The sequence below is a fragment of the Cetorhinus maximus genome, chromosome 21 (assembly GCF_964194155.1).
Source record: "Cetorhinus maximus chromosome 21, sCetMax3.hap1.1, whole genome shotgun sequence".
NCBI classification, from domain to species: Eukaryota; Metazoa; Chordata; class Chondrichthyes; order Lamniformes; family Cetorhinidae; genus Cetorhinus; species Cetorhinus maximus.
Genome location: NC_135899.1, coordinates 62,409,635 through 62,435,640, shown reverse-complemented (window position 1 = coordinate 62,435,640; position 26,006 = coordinate 62,409,635). Strand labels below are relative to the sequence as shown.

Below are 26,006 nucleotides of genomic sequence, written 5' to 3'. Positions count from 1 at the left end.
GTGTGGGCAAGGGATCACATGTGGGCAGATATGGTATATCAAAGAGTAGAGACAAGGGGAGAAAGGAAGGTATTAATGTGGAAAAAAGTTAAGCAGATTGTGACAGGAAGTGACAGAGAGTATGTATTTAAGAGTAAATCAACAGATAAGACTAGAGGTTACAAAAATAAGAAAAGGACAAAACTTAAGGCTCTGTATCATAGCATTCAAAACAAAACAGATGAATTGATAGTGCAAGTAGAGATTAATAAATACGATCTAATAGCTATTACAGAGATATGGCTGCAGGATGGCATAGACCTGAATATTGAAGGGTATATGACTTTTAGGAAGGATAGCAAGTTAGGAAAAGTTGCAGGGTGGTTCTGTTAATTAAAAACATCAGTACAACACAGAGGGATGACCTAAATTCAGGAATCCAAGATACAGAAGTGGTTTGGGTAGAGATGAGGAATGATAAAAGCAAGAAGTCACTCGTGGGAGTAGTGTACAGGCCCCCCAACAGTAATCACAAGGTAAGACGGGATATCAAAGAAGTAATAGTGGGATCTTGTTAGAAAGGTACGGCAATTATCATGGATTTTAATCTACATAGAGACTGGAATAATCAGATGGGTGAAGGTAGCATAGATGACAAATTCATAGAATATTCATAGAATGGGGTAATTTCTTAGATCAGCATGTTCTGAAGCCAACCAAGGCACAGGGTATACTAGACCTGGTATCATGCAATGATATAGGATTAATTAATGACCTCATAGTGAAGGCACCCCTAGGTAGCAATGATCATAATATCATCGAATTTTGTATTCAGTTTGAAGGAGAGAGGAGTGGGTCCAAGACTAGTATTTTAAACCGAAAGAAGGGCAAATATGAGGTCACAAAAGCAGAGCTAGCGAAAGTGAATTGGAAATTTAGGTTAAGGCATAGGTCAATAGACTTGCAGTGGCAGACACTTAAGCGGCTATTTCAGAATACACAGAACAGATACATTCCGATGAGAAAGAAAATTCCAAGGCCACCATCCGAGGCTAACTAAAAGTTGAAGTTAGTATCAAACTTAAAGGAAAGCCATATAATTGTGCAAAGATGGGTGGCAGGTCAGAAGTTTGGACAGAGTATTAAAAAAAAACAAAGAATGACTAAAAGATTGATAAGAAGGGAAAAATTAGGGTACGAGAGAAAGCTAGCTAGAAATTTAAAGATAGTAAGAGTTTCTGTAGATATTTTAAAAAGAAATGAGTTAACAAAGTGAGCAATGGTCCTATAGAAAGTCAGTCTGGCGAGTTAATAACGGAAAATAAGGAGATGGCAGATGAATCAATATATTTTGCATTGGTCTTCACTATGGAGGATACAAGTAACATCCCAAAAATGGCTGTATGTCAGGAATTGGAAGGGAAGGAGGAACTCAAGAAAATTGCAATCACCAGGGAAGTCATACTTAGCAAATTGTTGGAACCGCAGGTCAACAAGTCTTTAGGTCCTGATGGATTTCATCTGAAGGTCTTGAAAGAAGTGGTTATTGAGATAGTTAAAGCGTTGGTTTTAATTTTCCAAAATTCACTAGATTCATGAAAGGTTCCATTAGGTTGGAAAATAGCTGATGTATCTCCTTTATTCAAAAAGGGATGGAGACAGAAAGCAGGAAACTATAGGCCAGTTAGCTTAACATCTGTCATAGAAGCTTAGAAGCTATTATTAAAGAAGTTATAAAGTGCACTTAGACAAATTCAAGGTAATCAGGCAGAGTCAACATAGTTTTGTGAAAGGGAAATCATGTTTGGCCAAATTATTGGAGTTATTTGAAGAAGTAAGAGGTACTGTAGATAAAGCAGATCTGGTGGATGTACTGTTCTTAGATTTTCAAAAGGCATTTGATAAGGTGCCTCATCAAAGGTTATTGTGGAAAATAAAAGTTCATGGTATAAGGGATAACATATAAGCATGGATAGACGATTGGCTACTTAACAGGAAACAGAGTAGGCATATATGGATCATTTTCTGGTTGGCAGGATGTGACAAGTGATATGCCACAGGGATCAGTACTGGGGCCTCAACTTTTAATAGATCATATAAATGATTTGGATGAAGGGACTGATGGCACAGTTGCTAAATTTACTGATAGGAAGGAAAGTAAATTGTGTAGAGGGCATAAGGAGGCTACAAAAGGATATAGATAGGTGAGCTGAGTGGGCAAAGACCTGGCAAATGGTGTATAATGTGGGAAAATGTGAGGCTGTCCATTTTAGCAGGAAGAATAAAAATGAAGCATATTTTCCAAATGGTGAGAGATTTCAGAGCTCTGAGATGTAGAGGGATCTGGGTGTCCTAGTGCATGAATCGCAAAATGTTAGTGTGTCAGTGCAGTAAGTAATTATCAAAGCTAATAGAATGTTATTGTTTATTGCAAGGGGAATTGAATACAAAAGTAGGGAGGTTATGCTTCAGTTATACAGGGCATTGGTGAGACCACATCTGGAGTACTGTTATACAATATTGATCTCCTTATTTAAGGAATGATGTAAGTGCATTGGAAGCAGTTCAAAGAAGGTTTAATAGACTAATAATTGGAATGGGCAGATTGTGTTATGAGGAAAAGCTGGACAGGCTAGGCTTGTATCCGCTGGAGTTTCGAAGAGTAAGATGTAACTTGATTGAAACATGTAAGATCCTGAGGGGAGTTGACAGGGTGGCTGTGGAGAGGATGTTTCCACTTGTGGGAGAATCTAAAACTAGGGGCCACTGTTTAAAAATAAGGGGTCACCCACTTATGATAGAAGGTGGTTGAGGCAGTGTCTTTGAATATCTTTAAGGCAGAAGTAGATTAATTTTTGATAAGCAAGGGAGTGAAAGGTTATCAGGGTAGGTATGAATGTGAAGTTGAGGTTAAAATTAGGTCAGCCATGATCTTATTGAATGTTGGAGCAGGATCGAGGAGCCGAGTGACCTACTCCTGCTCCTAATTCGTATGTTTGTATTGTCTTGGTAAATTATGCACCAGCAAGTTTCTCCTAGTTGGAATGCAACAGAGGTCTAACAGTTCAGCAGTTTGATGGCCTTTATCGCAAAACTCCATCATTATGCCCGGATAAAGGCAGATGTCTGCAGATGTTCCCAAATAAGTGATCTCTGTGATCACAGTCATGCGGGTAAAAGAATTCTGCTTCTGGTGCAAGTAAATCTGCCTTGCATCTCTCTTTTCCTTCCCTTCCTCCTCTTCCAAGAAACACAAATGGAAAGTACCACCAACCTCAGGGGCTGAGGGATAGAGACATAGAAAATTGGAAAGAAAAATAAAAGCAACTGCTCTGAGTAGTGCAAGAAAGTATCTTTGATCGGGAATAGAATGTTAATAGGTTGACTTAAATGGGATGATCTTGTTTTGGGTGGAGTATTCATGTTCATTTTGATTCAAATGCATGTTCTGATGAAATCTGAGTGACATTCAAATGGTCTGAATCCAAATCTGAATCCGACATGATAGGCTCTATGTACAAATCTTCTATTCTGGAAGAATGGGGTTTTTGAAATACAAATTTCTCTGAATGAGCTAAATTGAGAAATGTTTCAAGTCAATCTGAATTGGTTCTTCTGCAAAATGGCTTCAGAATGGATCACTAGTTATTATTCTGAGGATGTTGTCAGCACAGTCGGTTGAACTGCTGAGGACAATTCTTCATGGACAATATCAGAGAGGAACAAAAGAAAGAGGGAGTCAGAACTCTGTGATCATCCTGCAGATCTATTGATGCACAATAAATCTCCATACCTCGCTGAAATTCATTAAATTCCTCTTAGACAAAGCTGTGACAGACAAACCGAGAACATCACAGCATATTGAAACTAAACTTAAAAAAATAAAAATTTGGTGCAGCTGTCAAATTCCCAACCATTGCTGCCATGTGTAATTACCATGAGTCTGGATGTTTCAGAAAATAATGTGGTTCTTACAGCAAGCTGAAAGGGTAAAATAAAACATGCGGTTTACCTGAAAATAAATGTTTTCAATTTGTAACAGTAGCTTTTGTAATGTATTTACGCCAGTCTTAGGTTTTTAGTAATATTGAGATCTATCTAGAAACTTTCACATTACATTTCCGTATCGATTGATTTCTCTTTGACTTTCAATTATAATCCGAAGCACAAAAAACTTTTCTCAAAGCAAATATTAATGTTTCCCACAGCAATGATAAACAGCCTCCGATATCATTCTAATTGAAAAATCTACCTCCAGATCCACTTACTAGCTTGGCAGCTGCAATCTTGTCAGGCAGCACAATGTAGACTTGATGGCTTCTATTTTAAACTAAATGCTGCATTGACAACTGGAAAGTGCTGTTCAGAGACCTAAACAACAATTCAGCACCATTCATGCATGGCTAAGGGTGAACGTTACATAGCTGGCACTGTGTTGGCTGCCTGTCAAAGTGAAGGGACAGTTGAATATGCTCATGTTACAAAACATGTTGGATAGACAAAATTAATATTGTACCCTGACATTTGCACATTGTTCATGAAGCTATTCCTTTCCAGTTTGGCTTCTGTGAATTTCATTATTTATTCCTGCTAAGCTACTTTCAAAGTTTTCAGCTAGAAAGTTGCTGAGGCAGAGACGATGGACCCTGCATACAGCAGAATGTACAGTCAACACAGATCTAGGCAGGAGCCAACACTCTGCTCTAAATTTCTAATGGCGTCATTTTTTGAATCTCAATTGACAGTCAGTTGTTTTACAGTGAGCTTATGCCCACATGGAATTGAATTGAGTCTGTCTAGACTTATTTGCAACCTGACCTACAGCTATCAGTCTGGAGCTTGAGCTAGGACCCAGCAGTATAAGACAAGTGTGTAACTCACTGCAGCAAGCCCTCGTGTTACTTTGCACATATTCCTCACATGCATTATACATATCTCATTAAATAGCACCAGGCACTATTCCAAGAAAGGGCATTAATGCTGTTGTAATGATAAAACAATGAAATCATTTTTGATCTTTATATAATTTGCTTGACAACTGGTAATCTTAATGGTCAAAAAGTAATCTGCATGAGAATCCCATGCATAGTTTACTCATGTAAAAGTTGATCTTGTGTAAAAGTTGACCTCATGACTTTGGTCTAAAAAAGAACCTAACTTATCATATACCTCATGTCTGTGCAGGCTAGGGATGGTGTATGTTAATATTTTAATGTGTTACAGCACCAAAAAGGTCATTCAGTAACAAGACACTAAACCATATGGACTAAAAAGCGAAAAAAAAAGCAAAGGAGATGTTGTTGCAGAGAAATAAACACCATAAACAACTGCATGATGTGGATCCATCTTGTATCATACATAACCATTTTAACCCAAACCTTCCATTCAACAAGAAAAATGATACCAGGATCTCCTGACAAGGTATGACAATGCAAAATTAGAGCAGCAGATTGCAACTCTACTTTCAAACAGACCTGATGGTAAGGAAGAAAGTAAAAGTTATGGGATCAACCTTGACCGGAGACATGATACTGGAGGAGATGGAGGAGGTAGAGTGGGTGGACATTGACACTTACTCTAATTCAGCCTGTCCTTCTCTTGCTGATAACCTTGTTGTGTTCCTGCATTTAGATTACGAATTTTGATAAATTGCAATGCATAACTGGCTTCCTTGATACAGTGATTGATGTGATTCAGTTGTGTGTAATCCATCACATGCCTTGTCATTCTGCTTGCTGAACTGGATAAATTCAGAATAAACCTGCACTGATCTGAGTAAGTCCTTGATATGTATTATGAAATTACATTAATTTTAGACCTTATTTGTCGTGCTTATAAAAAGAGGGTGGTATTACTGCATTGAGGTGCTGTAGAGCAGGGGGATTTTGTGGAAAAGCTTGTACCTGATAAAATAAATACTCAGCAAAGACTGAATAACAAACAATGAACAATCATCCTGCAAACAGACCAGTCGCAGTCCTCTTCCATTGTCATCAATGGCAAAGAGTGGCTATATTGAAAATTCCTGTGGCCTGTGCCACTCCCAACAGATCAGATCCTCTTAACTAAATGAATATAAGCTTTCACAGAGAATCATAGCAAATATAATTTTTAAAGAATCGAATAATGAGAAATCAAACTACTATGGATTTATATCGAGGGTCTTCTTACCGTCCCCTACATTCATCCCTAAAGTCCTATACAGAAATATGTTTGACCAAATGTGGTATGGTTATGCAATATTGTCCTGCTGTTAATTGTGTTAGGCCAACTCTAAACATAGAAATTTGTGTTGCAAACCCTGTTTCCATGGTGACCACTTCCCGTTAAAACACTGATAGCTCAAACTGAGTCTAGAAGGTTGGTCTGTAGAATTGATAACTCACAACACTTAAATTTAAGATGAGCAATTGGTTTCATCATCCTCACTGTCAGTACTTACACATGCTGGATTTAATAGCACCGACACTCGTGGCAGGCATCATGGGTGCTGACATAGAAAATACAGACAAGCAGTCATCATCCTGTGAGCATCCAGCTTGAATGGCACGGAGATAGCTGTGGCTTCGCATTCGAAAGCAGCCAGGCAGGTCGAGAGCCTCCACAGCTTGGGATTCCATTTCACCAAAGACTGACTCACACACCACTTCGAATTGTCTGTTCTGATCAGCCTCACCAATCTGCAGTAAAGCATATAGGTTCCTTATTAATGGAGGTAAAATTGTTTCATGTTAGGTTATCACATTAAACATTTAACAACGTTGACACCAAATACAGAGAGCATCCAAGCTGTGAGTTGCTCTTCCTAATTCACATTATCTTTATGAAATATTTTTAATATCTTCAATCCCCCACCCTGCGTTCCCACTCTTCTCAGGTTAAAACTCCCAGCCACAGTATATTTTTTGCACTATATTTAAGTATATTTTGAGGGCAGTAGGTGGCAGAGTGGATTACACACTGACATTTCATCTCTAGAATACAGGTTCAAGTCCAGGCCAGATCGATGGAATGAAATTGTCCACTGTCTGTTGTTGTATGAGTTCCGTGAAACCTAGCAATCACCATCCAGTCTCGAGCAATCTGGTACAAATTGACATTTAATTAAAAATCTTATCTTGGAGCCCAGAGGAGGAATTGAGTGGAAGACAAGAAAGTGTCACACTGGTGTTGTAGAGGAGGTCCGCTGAGACTAGAGTCAAGGCACGTTTATGGGGCAGACTCTGCATCTGAGCTATACTTGTGAGCGCTTGCAGGCACATCAACATCGATAAGGTGAAAAAATGGGTGAAAAGTTTGGGCAGTGACCACAAATGCTGACAGATATGCTGTCGATTTCCAGCATTTTCATTTTTTTTAATGTCAGTGTGTACTGTTTCTCTCTTTTAGTCTATAGCAAAGCTTAATGTTGACACAAGGCACTCAAAATATAAAAAAAAGATCCCGCCTGGAATTTCTATAGGGGACCACTGGTTGAAGATTGGCAGGACCTGTGGAAAAAAATGGCCGTTTTACTAGGATTTCTGCCAACCCTCTGCTGAAGCTACCAGATGTGCACAAAATTCAGCACAAATAGTAAAACAAGTACTTCAAAATTTAATTTTATTCTTAATTTGCACAGCTGTTTTAAAAATTCTAAACTAGGTCTCAAGAACATTTTTTCTGGCAGTAGGGAGTTCTTACCACCAAAGGGTTATAATGTCAAACCCTGATCCACATATTGTCCATCACCATGGTGAAGCACTAACAACTGTAATGTAATCTCATTCTCATTCATCAACTGATAATCAACTATAAATTAAAATAAATAATATATTCCATTTGTGTTGTAGAGTAGAAGCCAATTACGTAGGTCATGGATAAATGAAATGTCATTTTATAGGGGTGATCACCTCTGGAATGATTTCCCTTAACGATGAAAACCCATTCATCCAGATAGATGGACTGCAACAGTTCAAGAAGGTGGCACACCACCACCTTCTCAAGGGCAATTAGGGGTGAGCAATAAATACTGGCCTTGCCAGTGACACTCACATCCCATGAAAGAATAATAAAAAAAAGATGGTATGATTGTTATTGTGTTTTCATGATTTTCAGCTTTGTTTGGGCTCCTGTGCATAATGAAATACGATACAAGCTGATTGAGAATCCAGAAAACAGAGATCATCGAGTTTTCCTGATGGCTGTAGTAATGATAATATTTCTAATTCTTAATTAAGATTCAGATTTAGAAACTTGTGTTATGGTCCTTGTTATGGTTCCAACATAATTTCCAGAGACTTTAATCAGTAGGTAGTTGAAATATAAACAGCATGTGGAATATTTCTGCTCATTCAAAGAACTTTTAATTAAGGTACTTTTGGAACAAAAGCCAATGCAGACACAAGAAGGCACCCAAAGAAACACTTGGATTATCATCTTGACCCTTAAAGTTATAAACCTGGCCTGCACCAAGAAGCAACATGGTGTTCTCAGGATAAGTAAAAGCAGATTCCTGGGTCTTATCTCAGTACTGACAGGAAATATCAGTGAGCTCACCAAGAATGCATTCATCACCATGGGCGGGATTCTCAGGTCGGCGTGCAGGCACAATCGGTGGGCCCGGGAGTGGCCGGGGAATGGACCGCCGACCGTGATTGGCCCCCGACTGCGATTTGACGCTGGCTGGCCAGCGTGAAGCCCATGCTGAGATGCTCAGCACTTCTGTGGTGGAGGCAGGAGGAGGGCGGGTGCTGGCGTAAACGCGGGCACAGAATGAAAGCTCCTTGAAGGCAGAGAGCTGCCTCAGGGAACTGAAGACTTTAGAAGTATTAAACGAAGATTTTGAAATCAGCACAAAAATGTCCAAGCATCACAAACAGTCAGCTGAATATATACATTATAAAAATTCTGTCCATAGACTTTTTAAAAATTTAATAACGGCAACCTCATCCCGCCCTTGGATGAGGTTTCATGAAAAATGTAAAGGCCGCCTGGCCGATTCACCCGTCCACCAACCACAAGGTTGGACGGACCACGAAAAATCAGGGACAATTACAAGTTTAATGGACTTAATTGGTCTCTTAATTGTTTGCGGGTGCGCTTCTGACTTTTGTGCGTGCCCGCCAACCAAAATATCACGCAAGCGCGGGATGATGTCGGGGCGCTCGCCCCACGTCACCACATGCTATTATACGCTCGAGCGGGTGAGGCGCGCACCCGTACGCTGACCCGAAAATTCTGCCCCATATTACTGATATAGTAAGTGTTCTTTTCTACCACATGTGTCCATACATCAAGTTCAACAACCACATAAACAACCAGCTGGAGAGGTTGACCCAAAATTATTAGTTATGCAGCATTCACAATGCACGGGTATTATTGATTACAAATGCATCCCTGCATCTGAAGCAGATGAAAATACAGGTCTATGAGACTAGTTTTGGATTGCTCTAACAAGGGGCTAGTAAAAAAACAATGGGACAAATGTCCTGCCTCTGCACTGAAAACATTTATGGTTCATGTACCTGCTGTTTTGTTGGGTTGTCACTTCCTGTGGTGTGTATTGCTTGGACACCATTAAGCAATCTTTTAGAAGTTCCCAAGAAGTCTTTATTAACATAACTGAACTACGTGCATATTTACAGTAGAGGGTACAGGTATGGAGAGGACTCCATGGCATGTCCTTACATGTTGCTACCTAGCTCTATACTGTTGACTTAAACTCTAGATTAGGTGCCTTTTTATACCACTGCACTTAGTCCCAGATTAACCCTTAATGTATTGGATCCTTCTACTAAATCCCCCTGCCCCCAAGTCTTTATCCCCTGTATATGGACTGACAATAGTTACTTACAGTTTGCTTCAAGTCTTGTGATGTCATAATGCTTGTGTACTTAACTTCAGTGTTGCAACTATAACTAACTCTAAACTACTTTGTGATTAACATTACAGTATTAACAACATTTATTAACAGAGTTCATACTACCGCATCTCCCCTCTTCAAGTTTTTGAAATCAGGGTTTAAGGCGGTCTGGAGGTCTTGTACCCCTATCACAGCTCATTTGCCATCTGGTCAGGAGAGTGGTAGGATCTAGGGGCTGTTGATATTGGTGGTGGATCGTTGTTTGGAGCCAGGTGCAGACATGGCTTCATGCATTTTTTCCATTGGTGAATGTTGCACCATGCCTGGTCGATCGGGTTGCTGCGGCGGTGATTTGGTATTGGGAGTGGTGGTCGTTTCTTTCTGGGAGGACAGGAGTGGTATCAATTGTGACCTGACAGTGGCTGTCAGTTGCGCCCCTTCTTCTGCCTTCTCCGGCACCTGGAAGCCTTCTGGGGTTGAGGGGGAGCTGTCCTGTAGATGGAAGAAGAGTGCAGAGGCGGCTCACCTTTGCTGAGTAGTGTTTGTGTCGGGCTGGTACCTAGTTCCAGTGGACTCTGTTTTCATAACACTGGCTGGCAGTTGCTGGGGCTGTGTTGGCTATCATCTCAACCAACTGCACTATGGCCACTGGTGGAGGCAGATGCTCTTCTGGAAGTCATTCTGGCTCTGGCATTACTTCTACTGGGGGTGTTGTGGTGACCTCCGGCGCTGTGGGTTGGTCTGACCCTTGGCTCAGTTTGGGGACCTGGAAAGGAAAAGAACAGACCTGCTCCAAGAACAGGGGAGAGAGATTATAAACAAAGTCTACATTGGGTTGCTGCTTTGTAGTTGGGCTTTCAGGAGGATGAGCTTCTGGCTGCATAGGGGACTGTTGTTGTCTTCACATCTTCTGCCGGTTGAAGCAGGTCGAGAGCTATGCTGGCGTACCTACCAAGGAGTGAAAAGGGCTACTAACAATAGCCACTTTGGATAGAAGTTTCTACCAATGCTAACTAATTGTCACCCAGACACCATGTAGTCAAGTCATTGAGAGTGTGATCATATATAGCAGTGCAAAGTAACTTCAGTGATTCCATTGCTTACCTTGGAGCCTTTCTTCAAATCAAGCATCTTCTTTGCCAAAACCTTCTGAGCACAGTGGGGCTGTGCTAATCTCCCACCTGATCTCTTCCAATGCTTGCAGGAGCCTTTTGGTAGCAGTTGACTACTTAATGTGTCAATTAAGATGGGTACCAGGCAATTGAGCAACATTACTTTCATTTTGCAATGATTGCCTACTCAGTTGCGTTGATTGTAATGTATCTAAATCCCCAGAATTCACTGAGTACATTCTTCTATTATTGTAAGTGTGCTAAAGAAATGGAGCAAATATTAACTCTGATTTAATTCATAATAGTGCAACATATATAATTTGTTCCCCCAAATGATTCCCAGCACTTTTTTTCCATTAAAAACTTTTAGCTCCTCATAACTGTTTGTCACGTCCTGACAATGTGCTTACAAATATCTTCTGTGTGTTTATTTTAACAAATGCAAAAAAACTGGGATATCCTGAAACATTTGCAATTAGACACAGCTATCTTTGTTTATGTTAAACCGCTCTGGTGGTATTACATTTGCGTGATCCTTATAAACGAAAGAAACTGAAAACTTATGTTCAGAAAGCAGCAACTCACCAAGGCCCCTTCGACAGCACCTTCCAAACTTGTGACGTCTACCAACTGGAAGGACAAGGGAAGCAGATAGATGGGAACACCACCGCCTGCAAGTTCCCCTCCAAGCCACACACCATCGTGACTTGGAACTATATTGCTGTGTCTTCACTGTCACTGGATCAAAATCCCGGAACTCCCTCCCTAACAGCACTGTGGGTGTACCTACACCATGGACTACAGTGGTTCAAGAAGGCAGCTCACCACCACCTTCTCAAGGGCAGCTAGGGATGGCCAATGAAAAAAAAATGCTGGCTGAGCCAGTGATGTCCACATCCCGTGAAAGAATTACAAAAAACTTTAGCCTGAATTTTACCCTTGGTGGGCAGGCGCGATTGGCGGGCCCGCCTCGGGTTGGGAAACGGGTCACCGCCTGCAATCGGCCCCTGGCTGCGATTTCATGCTGGCCGGCCAATTAAGGCCCACGCAGTGTGAAATGTGTCTTCTCAATAGTTGGGAAGGGCCGAGTGAGGGTGGGGCCCTGTCGACCACTGGGTCCAATGGCGACCTGGCGGCCAGTTTAAAAACAGCACAGGCAGCTCCTTGAAGGCTGCCAGGGAAGGACATATTTGAACACCAAAGTTATGGTCTCAAGTGCGGCTGGAGACATCAGGCAAGAGGGCAGGTCAGGTGGGCACCCGGCTCCCCGGTTTTCGGACGAGTGACCCGTGGTCCTCCTGGAGGAGGTGGCTGACAGGAGGGACACCCATGTCACCAGAGCTGGAAGGAGGAGGCCAGTGCACCTAACAAAAAGAGCTTGGGAGGAGGTGGCAGTGCAGGTCTGCAGCCATGACGTTGTGTGGCGCACATGGGTGCAGTGCCACAAAAGGTTTAATGACCTGCTGCGCTTGGGAAGGGAGAGTATCGTGTTGGTATGGATCAGTGGGGTGAAGTGTTAAGGGCTGGCTGTCCACCCCCCCGTGGAGCTCAGAGGTGTCTATGTGCCAAATGTGAATGACGCCGGAGTTGGCCAAGGGGGTGAGTCCTGGCTGCTTGGACTGAGTGTCTTGAGGCTCGAGGGCCACAACTCGGATGCGCCCTGTAAGGTGCTCCTCAGGTGGGGTTGGCCAGGGTACAATGGCGCTGCAGGTAGCGAAGGGACTAATCTATGCTCTCCTGTCCTTTCAGGAGAAGACGACCCAAAACAACATTGAAAGGTCGCAGACAGACGGAGGCCCCCCAGACCTCCTAATCGTATCCTGATTCAAGCAGGACGACTTGGAGCTGGAGAGGTGCCTCGGTCAACCGGCTGCGGAGAGGCTGGGGTGTCAGATGAAGGTAAGAGTGCAGTGCACAGAGGTGAGAGTTTTGGATGCTGCAAACATTCTAGTGTAGTCTCATCATCAATGGGAGCCTCAAAACTGGAGTCTCCACCGATCATTGAAAGACGATGGCACCATGATGCAGATCTCCATGGTCTCACCAGGGTGTCTGGCATACACAGTGACAGCGTGGTGACTTTAACTAGTGACATGTTATTGTTCTCCCTTAGATTTGCCAGCACCCACTCAATCACAGGACCCCGAAGAGCCACCCCTGATTCCAGAGGACTGCCAGGCTCCAGATGCACCTGCGTACCCACTCTCTGAACCAGGCACCAGCGCAGATACCAGCACCTTGGTGGGTGTTAGATCCTTTGCTAACATGTCGGAGTACTGCGGTGAGGGCACTTCACACTCACTTGAGGAGCAGGCGGAGGCAGAAAGCGCCCAGGGCGACAGCAGTTGGAGTACTTCTGGAGACCAGGATGATGCTGAGTCAAACGCAGATGATGAGCCTCTGGAGCCGTCCATTAGGCAGCAGATGCTGGATGTCCAGTGAGATGTCTGGGAGGATCTGGCGGAGATCCATTAGAGTATGCGTGCCATGGTCTCTCTTGTGGGGGTGTCCATACGGAACATAAAAACTGCCTTGACCCTCATGGCCGAGCGCACTGCCTCCTCCATTGAGCGTAGTGACTCTCATGGAGAGACAGCAGGAGTAGAATCAGGGGTTCCTGGGGTTGTGCTCGGACCTGCAAGCCCTCACACAGGCAATGATCTCAGGTGGTCATTGTCAGTGTGGGAGATGGATGAGGCACCCAGTATCCCAGCTAGGTGCCCGTCCATCCAAGGTGAGCAGGGAGGTCCAGAGTGAGCTCACGTTGTTGCACGAGCTGCTTGTCATCTCTGTGGGTTCCCCTCAGGGCACTCTGGATGACAGCAGCAGCTCCTCCAACCCTCTTCCAGTGACTGTGACACCTGATGAAGCTGTGGCGATTGAGGCGATGCCAGCCACAGCACTGGCCACTCCCTCCCAGGTGGGGCCAGCACAGGCTCCACTGGCCAGAGGACGGCTGCCAAGATCATCAAGGCCAACAAGACACCAGAGTCAGCAGGCTGAGTCCAATGCGGCTGCCAGCGTGTGGTGGGGATACCAAGAAGTAGCACTTGCAAACATAAGTTTAAGGCACCATGAGTACAAGAGGGGCTGGACACGGGTGATCTTCTGTTGTGTAATGTTTTGTTTATTTCAACTGGTCTGGGAATGAAGACCAGAGAAGGTTCTGTTAATTTCTTTTGATTGTCAAAATGAGATAAATTTTGTTTTTGTCGTAATGGCCTGAGTGTACTTCACCTTTTTATTTTTGGTGCAGGGTATGCTGGTATGTAATGCTGGACGTGAGTGGCTCTAAACTTTATTGCACAGGCACTGAGTGGACTTTGGGTTCAAATGAAAGGGTCATTTCAGAATCTGGGATGGAGGCAGCAGCCCTGGCATGAGGTGGAAGCAGATCTTTGGCAGCCTAGCTGAAGGAGCGTTGGATCAAGGCATCCCTGCTGTCCTTACCTCTCTGAACAATACAGAGATCTGCCTCCATGCCATCTGCGTTCTCCTCACCGAGCTCCTCTTCTGACACACTATTGGATTCATCCTCTGTGGCCTGTGGAGCTGCATCAAGATCCTTTTCGCAAGTGGGTCCCCCCTTGCCAGTGCCAGGTTGTGGAGGGCGCAGCATGCAACCAACTATTAGTGACACCCACTCTGGGGGGAATTATAGTGCTCCCCCTGAACAGTCCAGGCATTGGAAGCGCATCTTCAGAAGACCCCTGGTCCTCTCTACTACCACCCTTGTGGAGGCATGGCTCCTATTGTAACGCTGCTCTGCCTCTGTTCTTGGATGGCAGAGGGGCATCATGAGCCACCTTTTCAACGGATAGTCCCTGTCACCCAGCAGCCATCCATCCAGTCAGGCTGGAGCACTGAAGAGCCTCGGCACCTGGGAGTGTCTCAGGATATAAGCGTCATGGGATCTGCCAGGATACCTTGCACAGGCTTGTAGAATCAGCATTCTGTAGTCACACACTATCTGCACCTTCATCGAGTGGACTCCCTTCCTGTTGACGAAGGCACCCAGCTGACCCGCTGGTGCCTTGAATGCCACGTGTGTGCAGTCTATTGCACCCTGGATGTGGGGGAACCCAACAATTGCTGCAAAGCCTTTGGCTCGCTCAGCCTGGCTGGCCTCGTCCATATGGAAAAGAATAAGTGTCATTACCCACCTGAACAGAGCTTCTGACACTAGCCTGATGCAACTGTGGACAGCTGATTGGGAGACTCCACACAGACCCCCCATTGACCCCTGGAAAGAGCCAAAGGCATAGAGTTTGAGGGTCACTCTGACCTTCAGTGCCACTGGCATGGGGTTTCCACCCACACAGTTGGAGACGATCTCAGGCCTGATTATTTGACAAATGGAGGTCACGGTCTTCCTGGAGAGGCAGAGCCCCCTTCAGCATTGCACCTCGGACATATTGAGGTAACAGCATCGCCGCCTGTAAACCCTGGCAGCAGGATAGTGGCATCTTCTGCAGCCCCTTCTGCCTTGGACTTCCTTTTGGCCCTCCACCCCTTGTGCCTGCGCCTCTCCTCCCAGAAGCCACTCCCCTGAAATCTGCATTGGGACACCAGCCTCCTCTCCCTTCTGCCCCTCTCTTCCTCAGAGGAGGTGCCATCGGCAGAGACCACAATCCCCATTAGCAGCGTAATGGAAGGCTGTCTAATACTTGGAAGGATCCACACGATCAAAATTCTCCAGGGGCCTTGGAGACACCAATGAGTCCTGAAATGAAGCGTAGAAATGCTAAACCTGAAGCCAAGAACAGAGATGAAGCTGTCAAGTTCAAATAAGCAACCAGCAGCAAACTATCTCCTAAACTCCTCACTACTCATAATGGCAATGCTACTGACCCTTTTTATCCCGCCCTTGGATGAGGTTTTGCAAAATGTGGGCTGCCCACCTGCCCATTTTGCCCATGCGACAAGCACAAAATCGCGTGGGCAACGTAAAATCGGGTTCAATTGGCTTTTTCATGGTCTTCAGTGGCCTCTTAATTAATGGTGGCAACGGCTCCAACGCCCACGCACGCCCGCTGACCTGAAGATTGAGCATGTGTGGGATGACGTCGGGATGCTCACCCGATCTCTCCTCGCGCTATTTTATGCCCGATCGAGTCGGGCACGCGCCCGCCCGCGAGGTGCAAAACTCTGCCCTTTATCACATGTTGAATTGTCTCAAAACAGTTCACACAAGAAATAACTGGAGGGGAGGACAGCAGCCTTTTTGCGCCAGGACATCTCACAAGCATCGATGAGATGAATAATCACTCAGTCTGTTTCTTTTAAGAATCAAAAGTTGCCAGGCCAACAGCAGAAATCTTACTTTTCTTCATATAGTACCACGGGAACATTCAGCTGAACGCCGGATCTCATTCTAACGTTTCATTAGGAAGAAGACACATCCATAAATGCAGCAGACCCTCAGTGCCAGCCCGGTGTGGCACTCAAATTTGCAACCTACTGCCCCAGAGACAACAGCTAATCTGGCAGCTGAATTAGCTTTTCCACAGTCTACAGATATTATTAAACAGATAAATAAATGTAATCTACAGCTCTTAGCTTCCAACAGATGAACCACTTACTGTACTCATAAAATAACACACGTCTTTCAGTCGCTAGAAGCAACTTATTATTTTGCATGGGTCAAAGAGAATCTTCTTGGTCCTTTAGGCTGGTTCCCATAAAATATATGAAGTTGCTACAAACAGGTTTTTGTCCTATTTAAAAAATATTTAAAAATCTGTTAGCTGCTTTACTGCACAGTTTCATACCTGCTCTTACCTGATTGTTGGCATTGAGCATTCGACTGTAACCCTGACCCCTGGGGAGAAGCTTAGGTGGAGTGCGGAGACTGGATCGGTGCAGATTATCCAGGCTGTAATTCATTGCAGTTTGTCCTTGTAGGTAGGAGTGGCTGCAAATGTATGGATCAGAGCAGTGCTTACAGCTGAACCTGTGTGGGTAAACAGAAATGCATTATTGCGAAAGGTATAACAACAGAAAAATATTGGAGGTGACAGTGGTCTTTGCCAGTCGCCTGAAATCAGCGATAGCAAATCAGCAGCCTGGTTTATGGAAAAAGAAATTGAGGAGGGGTTTTTGATTCACTCACCCAATTTCATGTTACCAGCGAAGGCCAATTTCACCCAATTTTTTTTCAGATTAGGAAAGGATTATAACATTTTATTTTATGATTTTGGTTAATGTGATTCTAAACTAATAGATGCCAAATTATTACTTTGGTACAGAAAAAGAGCTTACATTTATATATAGTGCCTTTCACATCCTCAGGATGCCCCAGAGCACTTTACAAAAATTGCTTTCAAAGTGTAGCCACTGTTACTTTGTGCAGCAGCCAATTTGCGTACAGCACGTTCCCACAAATAGCAATGACATAAACCACCAGTTAATCTGTTCTGGCGATGTTGGTTGAGGGCTAGTCTTTTGCCAGGGCTTTTAGAAAAGAGCAAATCACCCTTGGTACCACACTGAAATATCAGACTGAGTTATGGGTACATATTAATTCTGAAATTTGTTGAGTCGGGCGGAGTGTTATCACTGAGCTACGCTAACACACAATGACATAACCACAAACAGAAGGGAAATCAGGTGGAGTGCGTAATGGGCCAATTCAATTATACCCTTTTACACCATTACCAAAAGTTAACACAATCCCCCGCTACTTTCACTGCTGTCCAGTGATAGATTGAAGATGACAACTTTCATTCTCTATTGAATCAGGGAGCCACATTTTCCCCTTTTGAGGACTTCAACTGAGTTTACATTTTAATAGGGTGGCAGATCTTTATGGAATGACTGGGGTGGTATCATTGCCTCCTGTTGTAGACACTTAAAAGTCCAATGACGATATTCCAGTATCCTCTGGGTGGCGGCCAAGCCATTTTGTTCCATTGTTCTGAGATAATTGCCAGGTCTTCTTTCATCCTATCTCATAATTCTAATCACTCCCAAAAATTTAACTTGGTCCACTCCCCACCCCTCCGCTTTCGGTTCCTTGGCTGTTCTCTGCTGAAATCAAGACTCTTCGCATAGTCTCCTACCAGCTCAATGTTTCCATGGGGTTTGCAGCTTTTCCCTCAGGCCTTTCACCCCTTTCACTAACTTCAAGTTTTGAAAACTAAGCTTAGAGTCACCTCATCACTATGACCTGGTTTGCTGTAGTTCCTTTACTCTTTTTAACCCCATGATATCTGTCAACGTGGGCTTTGGTTTCTCATTAAAATAATTTATCATCACACCTGGTGACACATGAACCAAAAGCTATTCAATATGAAATGGTCGCCTGCCCTGGTTTTTTTTCCCCCTCTCCCCATCTTTAAGGACGATGTTCACAAGGTTCATTGTACCAGCAATGGAGGCCAACAATGTTGATCTACATGTACAAAGATGTGCAAAAGCAGATATGGACATTTTACAAATATTTCCTACTGCTCCAGGTTGCTGTAATCATTGTTTTATATTGCAATCTGTGAAAAATGACTTGAATTCAGATCTTAAAGTGCCAAATATATTTTTTAAAACACTTAATTTGAGCAGGAGGTTCTGCTAGAGATATAAAACTGACAATGTTTGCTGCTGCTCTACCCAGGAAAGTTGTTGTTAAATGGGGCAGAATAGTGGAGGAAATGCTAATCTGCGCCCCCTGGTGGATTTGGTGGTATTCAGCAATTCTCACTGAGAGAAATAACGAAAACAAAAATACCTGGAAAAACTCAGCAGGTCTGACAGCATCTGCGGAGAGGAACACAGTTAACGTTTCGAGTCCGTATGACTCTTCAACAGAACTAAGGAAAATTTTTGCTTAGTTCTGTTGAAGAGTCATACGGACTCGAAACGTTAACTGCGTTCCTCTCCGCAGATGCTGTCAGACCTGCTGAGTTTTTCCAGGTATTTTTGTTTTTGTTTTGGATTTCCAGCATCCGCAGTTTTTTGCTTTTATCTTAGAGAGAGATAATGATCTGGGTTTTCCAACGAGTGGCAATCATCGCCGCTTTGCTCGAGCTTTGCCCCGACTCGACACTGCTTCACATTCCTTACCGGGTCTTCTGAGCATTACCAAAGCATCCCTCCGAGAGCATTATAGAGCCCGGTGAGGGAGAGGGTGGGGGAGAGGGTGACACAGGACACTCCCCCTTTTTATGGCACTGGTTTCTGTATGGGAAGTTTAAATGTCCAATGTGAATGTTCGTGAATGAGTGAATTTGTGAATGAGTGAATGGGTAGGGTGGCAGGATGCGTAGGTGAGTTAATTGGTAAGTGGGTAGGGCGGGTGAGCTGGTGGATGGGAGGGTGGCAGGTCATTGAGGTGGTAGGCGGGTGAGGTGGTGGGTGGCTAGGGTGGCAGGTGGGTGAGTTGACAGGTGGGTGAGTTGACAGGTGGGTAGGGTAGTAGATTGGTAGGGTGGCAGGTGCATGTGATGCTAGGTGGCTAGGGTGGTAGGTGGGTGAGGTGGTAGGTGGGAGGGTGGCAGGTGGGTGAGGTGGCATGTGGGTAGGATGGTAGTTGGCTAGGGTGGCAGGTGGGTAGAGTGGTAGATCAGTAGAGTGGCAGGCAGGTGAGATGGGGTAATTAAGGTGGCAGGTGGGCAGGCTGGCAGATGGATGAGGTGGCAAGTGAGTGACGTGGCAGGTGGGTCAGGAGGGTTGGTCATGAGGTAGACAGGGGATCAGCGGAGGTAGTTTGGTGGTCGCGGAGGGGTTGTTGGGTCGGGTCGGAACTGGGGTAGTTGGGCAATCAGGGAGGGGTAGTTGCGGGGGTTGAGGGGGGAGTCAGCGTGAGTGATTGAGGGGTCAGCTGTGTAGCTGGGAGTTAGAGTAGGTTTTTTCTGTCTAACATTTCTTTGGTAACTATCTATGTAAGTTCCATGGAACTGTCCGAAGTCTCTGGCTCTAGCTCAGAATGTTGGAGACATTCATGGAGGGTCCCAGCATCAGAGGAAATTGCCCATTGGAAGTTCGAACTTCCCGAGGAATTCCCACGTGGGTCAATGCGTCAGGAACTCCGTGGGGTTCCGGCGCACAACTTGGGTCATATGTCTGGTCTCCAACGATCTGGAGAACGGAAGATCTGGGCCAAAAATTTACTAAAATTATTTATTTCCCATTGCTCAGTAATACCAATTGACGACTTGTTAGTAACTCAGAATGCTGACTAGGGTTGTTTTTTGGGTGCAATAAATTCTCCATAGCTTTCTGTTACTCCTGATTACTGAGCTGGCATCTTTGGGGTAGAGATTTGTATGTGTTGTGTCTGTTGTTCAGGTGTCAAATGCAAAGTATACATTCGAACATTCCAAACCAATTTAGCAATGGAACAACCTTTGCTCAATCTGCACAGTTGCTGATCCCACTGCTAAATTCATGTTTTTTTCAGGCATTCTGGGCAGCCAGTCAGCACAGCCCTTCTTGTGGCATTCCACAGCTCTTGATTTTTATGCTAATGTTGATTTCCAGGCTCCTAAAGAGACATCACAAGGATGATCCATTATTCAGTGCAAAGGACCATGAAACAGGTGACTGATGTGCTGTCCAGCCATACCGGATGTGACATCAATATTGGCTCTCAGCAGCATGAGCAAACTCACAGGTAGAAGGACTGCTTGCAAGTTGTACAGTCCCCACGGATTCAGGGAATCAAATTTCAAATTTACCTTTTCTGGGTCTCTCCCGCCCCAATGCGCTCACCTGACCTGCCAGGAAACTGACCGCCATTTCTCATTCAGGCCTTTGACTGAGTGATGCAGTCAGGCCCTGATGGTGTTATCCCAACCCAACATGTATGTGATAAGAAGGATCAGGCTGGCTTTGGGAAGCCATTATTGCCACCTGAGGTGAAGATTCTTTCAGGTCTTCCCAAGGGGGGGTGCATGGGTAAAGGTCCATTTTAACTTAATTGTCTACCCACCCAGTTTCCACCAGGCGGGTAGGGTTAACACACTCCTGTCATATAATTGACATATACATAGTGGAGCTTTCTTCTTAACTTTCATGTTTTGACAGAATTGGCAGAAACTGAAGGAAGATTGCTTGGGATTCAGGCTCAATTACCCACTTAGCAATGTGATTTATGATGCTAAAAGGCTCCACTAAGTGGAGGCTGGATGTGGCAAAAAGGAAACAGAGGGAAACTGATCCCTACACTTCAGTTTTGTGATTTTTAGCAACCAACTCATCATCCCACTGATATTGACAAAGGTTGATTCTCATTCACTCTAAGGCCATTCAAGACTGCAGGAAGTCTGAAGAAAGTAAGATTTGATACCTTTGCAAAAATCAGGAATGAGAAGGCAGTAACAGAGTTTCACTGCACCAGCACGTAGCAACTCAATCACACTTTTTAGGCTGCAAGTAATGAGGTTTGTCTTTGTTAAAGAGCATATTGATCACACCGCTCTTTCAATTACGAGTGCCTTATGCTGTGGCTGGTGCTTCACATAAAGCTCCCTAACCATAATCATAGCTACCCCCTCAACCATACCATCTCAAACGGCCTCTCTGCTTCCATCACATCAATCACAGGTGTACAGGAAGTGCCACCAGCTGGAGCTACTTGAGCTCCGGGTTTCGGAGCTTGAGTGGCAGCTGGAGGCACTGAGGTGCATCCGCAAGGCTGAGAGTTTCGTGGATAGCACGTTTTTAGATGTGGTCACCCCACAGCTTACGGAAGTGCAGACAGAGAGGGAATGGGTGACCATCAGTCAGAAGAAAGGTGTGAGGCAGGTAGTCAGGAAATCCCCAGGGTGCATCTCGCTCGAGAGCTGTTTTTCTGTGTTGGAAAACGGTGAGAGTGACGGTTCCTCTGGGGAGTGCAGCCACGTTCATGGCACTGTGAGTGGCTCAGCTGCACAGCGGGGGAGTAAAAAGAGGGGAAGAGCAATAGTGGTGGAAGACTCAATAGTAAGGGAAACAGACAGGTCTTTCTGCGGCCGTAGACGTGACTCCAGGATGGTATGTTGCCTCCCTGGTGCCAGGGTCAAGGATGTCACTGAACGGCTGCAGGGCATTCTAAAGGGGGAGGGCAAACAGACAGAGATCATGGTACATATTGGTACCAATGACATAGGTAAAAAGAGGGATGAGGTCCTGCAAGCAGAATTTAGGGAGCTAGGAAGCAGATTAAAAAGCAGAACCTCAAAGGTAGTAATCTCTGGATTGCTTCCGGTGCCACGCACTAGTGAGTATAGAAATAGGAGGTTAGTCCAGATGAATGCGTGGCTGGAGAGATGGTGCAGGAGGGAGGGCTTTAGATTTCTGGGGCATTGGGACCATTTCTGGGGGTGGTGGGACCTGTACAAGGCAGACGGATTGCACCTGAACCAGAATGGGACCAACATCCTTGCGGGGAGGTAGGCTAGTGCTGTTGGGGAGGGTTTAAATTAACTTGGCAGGAGGATGGGATCCTGAGAGGAAGTTCAGCAGGGGGAGATGCACAGCCAAAATTAGAAGAGAGAGCAAATGAGTCTGGAAGGCATAGAAATTATAGGCCAATTAAGGCACAAGGGAGTTTGGCAAGGTTGGATGGTATTTATTTTAATGCATGGAGTCTGACGAATAAGGCAGATGAGTTGAGAGCACAAATTAACACATGGAAGTATGATGTCATTGCTGTCACAGAGACATGGTTGAGCGAAGGGCAGGATTGGCAGCTCAATATTCCAGGATATCGGGTCTTCAGGTGAGACAGGGAAGATGGTAAAAGGGGATGGGGTATCACAATATTGATCAAGGAATCAATTACAGCAGTAAGGAGGGATGACATCTTAGAAGGGTCCTCAAATGAAGCCATATGGGTAGAACGGAAAAACAAAAAAGGAGCAATCACATTGCTGGGAGTGTACTATAGGCCCCCAAACAGTCAGAGAGAAATAGAAGAGCAGATATGTAGGCAAATTTTAGGGAAGTGTAAAAATAATAGGGTAGTAATAGTGGGGGAGGTTTCAACTTCCCCAACATTAACTGGGTTAGTCATAGTGTGATAGGTACAGAGGGAGTGGAATTCTTAAAATGCATTCAGGAGAGCTTTTTAAGTCAGTACGTAGAAGATCCTACAAGAGAGGGGGCAGTCCTAGACTTAATTTTAGGGAACGAAGCCAGGCAAGTGGTAGAGGTATCAGTGGGGGAGCATTTTGCAGATAGTGATCATAACTCCGTTAGACTCAAGGTTGTTATGGAAAAGGACAAGGATGGGCCAGGAATCAGAGTTCTAAATTGGGAGAAGGCCGATTTTAATAAGATCATATATGATTTGGCCAGAGTGGACTGGGAGCAGCTACTTTTAGGTAAATCTGTGTCAGAGCAGTGGGACTCATTCAAGACGGAAATAGGGAGAGGACAGGGCCAACATATTCCAGTAAAGACAAAGGGTGGGACCAACAAATCCAGGGAACCCTGGATGTCGAGGGATATACAGGATTGGATAAAAAGAAAAAGGGAGGCTTATGGCAGATACCGAGGGTTCAAAACAATGGAAGCCCTAGAGGAGTATAGAATGTGTAGGGGGGAACTTAAAAAGGAAATTAGGAGAGCCAAAAGCGGGCATGAAAAAACATTAGCAGGTAAAATAAAGGAAAATCCAAAGTTATTTTACAAGTACATTAAGAATTAGAGGATGACTAGGGAAAGAATAGGGCCCATTTGTGTGTGGTACCGGAAGACGTAGGTAGGTAGAGTTCTAAATGAATGCTTTGTGTTGGTGTTCACAAGTGAGAGGGATGACGTAGGTATGGAAATCAGGCAGAAGGACTGTGATATAATTGAAGAAATTAGCATAGAAAGGGAGGAGGTTCTAAGTGGTCTGGCAGGCTTAAAAGTAGATAAATCTCCAGGCCTGGATGAAATGTATCCCAGGCTGTTGAATGAGGCAAGGGAGGAGATAGCAGGGGCACTGGCAATAATTTTCAATACTTCTCTGGCCACAGGAGAGGTGCCAGAGGACTGGAGGACAGCCAATGTGGTACCGTTATTCAAGAAATGAGGAAGGGATAAACCAGGGAACTACAAGCCAGTCAGTCTAATCTCAGTGGTGGGGAAGCTATTGGAAGCAATTCTGAGGGACAGAATTAGACTACATTTGGAGAGGCAGGGATTAATCAAGGACGTTTTGTTAAGAGGAGGTCATATCTGACCAATTTGATTGAATTTTTCGAAGAGGTGACCAGGTGTGTAAGTGAGGGCAATGAAATTGACATAGTCTACTTGGACTTCAGCAAGGCTTTTGTTAAGGTCCCGTATGGGAGACTGATAATGAAGGTAAGAGCCCATGGGATCCAAGGCAATTTGGCAAATTGGATCCAGAATTGGCTGAGTGGCAAGAAACAGAGAGTGATGGTCGAGGGGTGTTTTTGTGACTGGGTGCCTGGGTCCAGTGGGTCCCTTGCTGTTTGTGGTATATATAAACGATTTAGACTTGAATGTAGGAGCGTTAATCAGTAAGTTCATGGATGACACGAAAATTGGTGGGGTAGTAAATAGTGAGGAGGATAGCCTTAGATTACAGGAGGATATAGATGGGCTGGTCAGATGGGCTGATCAGTGGCAAATGGAATTTAATCCAGATAAGTGTGAGGTGATGCACTTGGGCAGGACAAATAAGGTACGGGAATACACGATGAATGGTAGGACCCTGGGAAATACTGTGGATCAGAGGGACCTTGGTGTGCATGTCTACCGGTCCATTAAGGTAGTGGGACAGGTAGGTAAGGTGGTTAAGAAGGCATATGGGATACTTGCCTTTATTAGCCAAGGCATAGAATATAAGAGCAGGGAGGTTATGCTGGAGTTGTATAAAACGCTGGTCAGGCCACAGCTAGAGTATTGTGTGCAGTTCTGGAATCCACATTATGGGAAGGATGTGATTGCACTAGAGAGAGTGCAGAGGAGATTTACCAGGATGTTGCCTGGGCTGGAGAGTTTTAGTTATGAGGAGAGATTGGATAGACTGGGGTTATTTTCCCTGGAGCAGAGAAGATTGAGGGGGGACATGATTGAGGTGTATAAAATTATGAGGGGCATAGATAGGGTAGACAGGAAGGAACTTTTCCCCTTGGTGGAGGGATCAATAACCAGGGGGCATAGATTTAAGGTAAGGGGCAGGAGGTTTAGAGGAGATGTGAGGAAGAACTTTTTCACCCAGGGGGTGGTGGGAATCTGGAACTCACTGCCTGAAAGGGTGGTAGAGGCAGAAACCCTTATAACTTTTAAGAAGTATTTGGATGTGCACTTGCGATGCCATGGCATACAAGGCTGTGGGCCTAGTGTTGGAAAATGGGATTAGAATAGTTAGGTACTTGTTTGACCCATGCAGACTCGATGGGCCAAAGGGCCATTTTCTGTGCTATGGACCTCTATGACTCTATGGCTCATTTTCTGGCTGGCAGGATGTGATGCATGGTGTGCCACAGAGGTCAGTGCTGGGGCCTCGACTCTTTACAATTAACATCAATGATTTGGATGAAGGGTCTGATGGCATGGTTGCCAAATTTGCTGATGACACTAAGATATAGGAAAGTAAGTTGTGACGATGATATAAGGAGGCTACAATAGGATATAGATAGGTTAGGTGAGTGGGCAAAGACCTGAAGTATATTGTGGGAAAATGTGAGGTTGTCCATTTTGGCAGGATGAATAAAAAAGAAGCATATTATCTAAATGGTGAGAGATTGCAGAGCTCTGAGATGCAGAGGGATCCAGGTATTCTCATGCATGAATCACAAAAGGTTAGTGAGCAGGTACAACAAGTAATTAATAGAATGTTATTTATTGCAAGGGGAATTAAATACAAGAGCTAAGAGGGTATAATTCAGTTATCCAGGTCATTGGTGAGATGACACCTGAAGTTCTGTGTACAGTATTGGTCACCTTATTTAAGGAAAGATGTAAATGCGTTGGAAGCAGTTCAGAAAAGGTTTACTAGACAAATACCTGGAATGGGTGGGTTGTCTTATGAGGAAAGGTTGGACAGGCTAGGCTTGTATCCGCTGGAGTTTAGAAGAGTAAGAGATGACTTGATCGAAATATATAAGATCCTGAGGGGACTTGACAGGGTGGCTGTG

At 44.4% G+C, this 26,006-nt stretch overlaps 1 protein-coding gene across 1 annotated transcript in view; it reads right to left on the bottom strand.

Annotated features, from left to right (window-relative positions):
• The window catches only part of LOC144695906 (disks large-associated protein 2-like), a 149,737-nt gene that overhangs the window by 51,697 nt on the left and 72,034 nt on the right, over positions 1 to 26,006 (bottom strand). Inside the window, exons 3-4 of the mRNA XM_078566991.1 lie at positions 16,717 to 16,888; positions 6,422 to 6,659 (exon numbers count right to left, since the gene is read on the bottom strand). Of these exons, the coding sequence (XP_078423117.1) occupies positions 6,422 to 6,659; positions 16,717 to 16,888 (410 nt within the window). The remainder of the gene's footprint in view (positions 1 to 6,421; positions 6,660 to 16,716; positions 16,889 to 26,006) is intronic.